The sequence below is a fragment of the Chenopodium album genome, chromosome 7 (assembly GCF_948465745.1).
Source record: "Chenopodium album chromosome 7, dcCheAlbu1.1, whole genome shotgun sequence".
In the NCBI taxonomy this organism is placed as follows: domain Eukaryota; kingdom Viridiplantae; phylum Streptophyta; class Magnoliopsida; order Caryophyllales; family Amaranthaceae; genus Chenopodium; species Chenopodium album.
In genome coordinates, this window is record NC_137840.1 from 62,326,180 (window position 1) to 62,332,550 (window position 6,371).

Consider the following 6,371-nt stretch of genomic DNA (forward strand, 5'->3'; position numbering starts at 1 on the left):
ACCTAATCCCAAGATCACATGCATAACACACAAGACATATAATCATACCTTTGAAGCATGAATTCCACGAAGCTATTTGACAGGAAAATTAGGAAGAGAATAGAGCTGCAAGCGTTGCTCCTCCACTTAGTCCACGAGCTTTGAACGAGTGGTCCACCAATACTAGATTGGTCGAGTGAAAGGGAAAACCGCAATCACCACCTTTAATGGACTAACCGACCACCACCACCTTGAGAGGCGTCGAGCACTAGTGGAAAAAACGTCATCTGTTACGGGCAAAAAGGGCCCATCCGTAACGGGCAGCGTCCGTTACGTATGCGGCCGTTACGGATGGCCATTGTTATTCGTAACGGGCACTGTCCGTTACGAATAATGAGTTATTCGTAACGGACATTTGAAATGTTAGTTACGAATAAGGGGTTATTCATAACGGACATCTGAAATGTCAGTTACGAATAAATCCTTTTTTGTATTAAAATAAGTCCTTATTCGTAACGGGCACCTAAAACGCCCGTTACGAATTAGTGATTATTCGTAACTGACATCTTAAATGTCTGTTACGAATAAAGTTTTATTGTATATAATTTAACACTTATTTGTAACGGGCAACAAAAATGCCCGTTACGAATAACTGGTTATTTGTAACTGACAATTCTGTTGTCCGTTACAAATATTTATTAAATTAAATTTTCATTTTATTTAATTTCGACAGCATGTATTTATATATAATTAATATATATTAATTAAAACCTATTATAATAAACATGTTCCTGTAAATAAGCAATTATACCGAACAATCTTTCGTAAAAATTAATACGACGTAATATAAAAAATGTAGTAACACATTACAAATAAAAACTTGTATAAATTTATCCAACATATACAACAACACTAAAAATATTACGTTGTTCTAGCTAAGCTAATAGTTATGCATTCAATAAATATTTACTTCTAAAGTATTGCTCCCATTGTTCTCGAACCACATTCAACTCGTCAACATCATACGGGGCGGTCCTTGGACAAAAATCTTATTGAAAAAAAAAACATATGAAAGAGGTTACAAAATAAAAACAATCCATAATAAAAACAATCATTAGAATAAATGTGATGAACCAAATTATAGAAATAAAACTCATAATATAGAAACAAAACACATAACATCCTTAATTGACTTATATTTTGATTTCTATGAGTTAAATCAATAAAAAGTGAACATTTACTCACTTTTGGGAGCGTATAGAGCCAAAAAGGCTTTAAAATTGCGCTAAGGGACTTCTATCTTTCCCATCTTTCAAGTATTGGTTCAAATTAACACAATATAACACATAACATCCTTAATTACCTTATTTTTTGGTTTCTATGAATTGAAATCAATGAAAATTGACCACTATCTCACTCTTGGGAGCGTATAGAGCCAAAAACGCTTCAAAATTGCCTAAGGGACTTCTACCTTTCCCATATTTCAAATATTTGTTCAAATTAACACAATATAATACTAAACATCCTTAATTACCTTATATTTTGGTTTCTATGAATTGAAATCAATGAAAAGTGACCATTTACTCACTTCTAGGAGCGCATAGAGCCAAAAAGGCTTCAAAATTGCCTAAGGGACTTCTACCTTTCCCATCTTTCATGTATTGGTTCAAATTAATACAATATAATACTAAACATCCTTAATTACCTTATATTTTGGTTTTTATGAATTGAAATCAATGAAAATTGACCATTATCTCACTCTTGGGAGCGTATAGAGCCAAAAATGCTTCAAAATTGTCTAAAGGACTTCTACCTTTCCTATCTTTCAAGTATTTGTTCAAATTAACACAATAAAACACATAACATCCTTAATTACCTTATATTTTGGTTTCTATGAATTGAAATCAATGAAAAGTGACCATTTACTCACTTCTAGGAGCGTATAGAGCCATTTACTCCATGTTCGTCATCACTTGCATTCCTTGAAATGCCTCCACGTCACCGGTCATCTGTGGTAGTAAATTGGCGAGATAAGCTTTCACCTCCATTGCCACCCGTTGTTCCAACCTCTCTTCGATCCTCTCTTCAATCCTCTCTTGAAGCTTCTCTTCAACCATTTCTTCTAGCCTCGCCTCAAATTCTTGAGTTAAGGTAGCTTTCATTGATTCTAACTCTTCTAATGAGCATCCACCTTGGCCGGATGATTTACCCTTTTTATATCCCTTCCCAAATACTTGTGTGTGACTAACTCCAACCCCACACCTTCCTAGTGCTTTTACATGCCCGCGGTGATCCCTTTTTCCTAAAGCCTTGTCGAGGGCATCCATACCAATACCATCACTTGAATTGTTTCCTTCATCATTCTTTTGCAAGTTTTCCAACTATTAAAAAAAACATATATAAGATATGGCAGAACAAGAACCTGAATTGAAAAAAAATGATATGCATAAATAGACTTGTAGCCTACAGCATATATAGCATAGAAGTGAACATAACTGATCGGAATTGATCGGAACTGATCAGAACTGATCGGAACTGAAATTTCAAAACTGATCAGAACTTATCAAAACTGATCGGAACTGAAATTTCAGAAGAGCTTATGACATGATTGCTGGACTTGATTATTTGCACAAAGACATATACTTACCACTACTACGACATGGTGAGCCACATTCAGATTAGGGACAGAGGGGAACATAGGGAAAACAGAGAATATAGTAGAAGTAAGTAAACAAATAAGGAGAAACAAAGAAGAAGAGTGCAAACAAGAGCCATGACAGAAAGTAGGGGATAGAAATTATTATATAATAATCTCAATGTACAACACCAATATGAGAGTATAATACAGTCAAGTACAAGCGCAATCTGTATAATATGAAAACATAAACAAAATTGTGCACATGGAAATGGAAATCAATTACACCGTGGGCCTGTTTAAAAATGCAATAGCTTGTACAGTAAAGTGCTTATAAAGGACCTTCTTACAACTTTTAGTTTGTAACCTATTTCTGTTTATCATTAAGGCAACTTTGCGCTCAATCTTCTACTGCCAATAGCCCATATGATAATTCATGCAAGTAAAGAAATTTAGATAATATGTACCCCCATTATGTTCAACAATTGGAAAATTGGTTGATAAGGCCTTCATCAACTAATTGAGATGGTGAAGGGGTCACAACGGTCACAACAACAACTAAGCAAGCAACAACAATCAAGGCTATCTTAATTGCATAAATTACTTAACCATGCATACATAAAAAGGCAAGGACAAATTCTCTTAGCTATCTTAATTATTTAATATCATCAGGAGTTCAGCACAGCACTTCTGATGAAAAGCAAAATTTAAAACAGAGGTAAGCATCTAAATAACAGAACTAGCTCGCTCATTACCCTTACAGTCAGAAGTTCTCCATCACCCATTTACCCTTCCAGCTAAATGACATACTAAGTATTAACACCATCACAAATCCACAGGTCCTTGCCTTTTTCTGTATGCATGGTTAACAACAACTAAGCAAGCAACTGAAATTTCAAAACTGATCAGAACTGTTCAGAACTGATCATAACTGAAATTTCAGAACTGATTAGAACTGAAATTTCATATATGATCAGAACTGATCGGAACTGATCAGAACTGAAATTTCAGAATTATCGGAACGGATCATAACTAACCGGAACTGATCAAAACTGTAATTTCAGAACTGATCGGAACTGATCAGAACTGTAATTTCAGAACTGATCGGAACGGATCAGAACAGATCGAAACTGATCGGAAAAGGCCTCAATTTTAGCAAATCCCATTAAACAACGCAGGACGCAGGAAATGAGCAATAAACAGAAAAGGCCTCCCATTTAACAATGCAGGAAATGAGCAATAAACAGAAAAGGTCTGATCACTGATCAGCTCAAAAATATAAACAAGTAACTGAAAAAAAAAAACTATACTTGGTTACTTAGAACAACACTTACAATAGCATTGGCTATTTGTTGGGTTTTGGCATTCTTCGGATCTATAGCCCACGATCCATCTGCATTACGAGTTTGACGGGCCAAAATCCAATAAAGAGACCGATTTTTAAGCTTTTCACTCATTACACAGCTTGTCGTGGACTCTATGGTGCTTGAGGTTGAAGATTCTGCTGGAATTCTATTGGTCTTACTTCAATCAACTCGAGCCTTCTCATAACTCTTGGAGCCTAGATGGTGGCGATGCTTATTATTCTTTGCATTTTCCTTGCCTTTTTCACTCAGAGCCTATTACAAAATGGAAAGCTATTATAAGTAGTATTGTAGTTGAAATAAAGTATATATGTGAAAAATACTTTCATAATATCTTACACACCTTAAATTCATCTGTATTGCAATATGTCTCAAACTCTTTCCATTGCTCTTCTGTGATGTAACCTTCATAAAGCTCCCAGGGCTTAATGTTTGCACTTGGTGAGTCAGGCGGAGGTGCAGTTTCCTTAGTAATGAATCATGAAACTAACCAAGACTTGTGCTTCCTAAATCTAGCACCAACAGCTTCGTGGAACTTCTTCTCTTTACTACCCTTGGGATCATCAATGTGGAACTTCCGCTACAAAATTAGAGAATGTTAATATTCATAATTAATTATAAGTATCGTTAAATTTAGAGTAATAAACCATATTTATATCGTAATTACCTTACCCTCCTCCACAAGTTTTGCTTTTGAACTTTATCATACTTCGAATATCCCTTCACATTAATGTTAACTCTTTGAGCACAATTACCAATTTGCTTCCCATAAACATGAGTTTAAATATTAACACATTCAAGATCAATCATGTCAAATAAAAGTAACCAAACACATAAACATGAGTTATTTACCTAACAAAGAAAATTTGATATTTGATGCAAATAAATTATGCACATACAATAAAATAGACCAACCATGAAACTATACACTAAAAGTATCTATATAAAGTAAAACATACTTCAAAATTTCCAAATGCGAGAAAAATATTCACCTCTACCTCTAATTCTTAGGAATTCGTCACATAAATATCAAGCAGTTATAGCTCTCATCTTTGGTACATCAATCCAATAGCAAAAAAAAGGAGAAAAATTGCCCGAAGCCTCAAAATTGTTTGTAAGAAAAGAATCCCAAGCCGTTCGCAGGCTTTCATTTACCATACAATGAGAAAATTATTTTCTACAAAAGAAGCATTTTTTTTATAATTCAACTAGAATGAAAAAAAGGAGACAAGTAACCTAAATCCCTTTCATTAAACTATGGCTACCTACAAACTCACTATATCCTCAAATCTTTACGACGATATAGTCATATAGCAGATGCTAAAATCCCAAAAGATTTTACTCCGTAAGAAACAATAATTATGTTCCTAAGCATTGCCCAGCTAGCCATAAACAACATCGATTCGATGCCGATCATTGCAAGATCACAATAAAACCCAATTGAACCTCAAATACGAGAATCCGAAGACATATATAATCATTGCAACGTCACAATAAAACCCAGGTGATCCTCAAATACAGCTCACAACAATCATCACCTGCTATACTATATAATAAACAAAAAATTTCATCAACTTGATAATTTCAATAATCAACAACCTTAAACAAATTAACCCTTTCTTTATTCATTATTATACAATAATTCACAACCAAATATATAAAATTAAGAATTCCAACTTTCCCACTTCATAGTATCAACTCGGCTCCCCACTTCTAAAATCAACATCAATTATCCAAAAATCCACTCAAATTCATAACAAACAAAATAAAAAAACTCAAGCACAAATTCAAATTCAAATTCAAAAAAGAAAAAAGAAAAAAAAATACCTGGATTCTTGAGTTTCGAGAAGAGAGCTTGCAAAGGAGACCGGAGAAAACGACTGGAGAAAACCACCTGAGAAAACGAACTGAGAAAACCACCGGAGCAAACGACGGAAATTGCGAGGAGCAAACGACCGGAGCTCGCAAGGGAGAAAGGGATGGAGAAGGGACGAAGAAAAAGAGGCGACCACCGGAGCTTGCAAGGAGAAAGGGAGAAGAGACGAGGCCCGACGACGGAGAAACAGAGGACCGGCGACGGAGAAACAAAGGACCGGCGAAGGAGCTTCAAGAAGATGAGATTGCGCTTCAATAATGGGGAACAACAGATCGAGTATGAGGGAGGGAAAATGAAAAAAGGGGATTGAAAAGTTTTTAGGGTTAAGTTTTGAGGGTTATTAATTTTGAACATTTAATCGTAACGGACAATTTAAGTCAGTTACAAATAAGTTGGTCAATCTCGTGTTGACTTTACTTTTTGTAACGGACAGAAAATGTCCGTTACGAATAACTTAGTATTTGTAACTGTCAGTAATTGTCCGTTACAAATAAAAATTTATTCGTAACGGGCAGAA

General features: G+C 34.9%; 1 protein-coding gene across 2 annotated transcripts; it reads right to left on the reverse strand.

Annotated features, from left to right (window-relative positions):
• Positions 1 to 881: 881 nt before the first annotated feature.
• LOC145638045 (uncharacterized) lies at positions 882 to 6,140 on the reverse strand. 2 transcript variants are annotated; one of them, XM_081689017.1, is made up of 6 exons: positions 5,806 to 6,140; positions 4,646 to 4,698; positions 4,322 to 4,558; positions 3,949 to 4,233; positions 1,910 to 2,360; positions 882 to 1,027 (listed from the first exon to the last, which is right to left on the reverse strand). In XM_081689017.1, exons 4-5 carry the CDS (start codon positions 4,069 to 4,071, stop codon positions 1,932 to 1,934), a joined length of 552 nt encoding a protein of 183 aa, XP_081545143.1. In that variant the 5' UTR covers positions 4,072 to 4,233; positions 4,322 to 4,558; positions 4,646 to 4,698; positions 5,806 to 6,140; the 3' UTR covers positions 882 to 1,027; positions 1,910 to 1,931. The 2 variants fall into 2 exon arrangements, with proteins under 2 accessions (XP_081545143.1, XP_081545144.1); XM_081689018.1 differs by lacking the exon at positions 4,646 to 4,698.
• Positions 6,141 to 6,371: the final 231 nt, after the last annotated feature.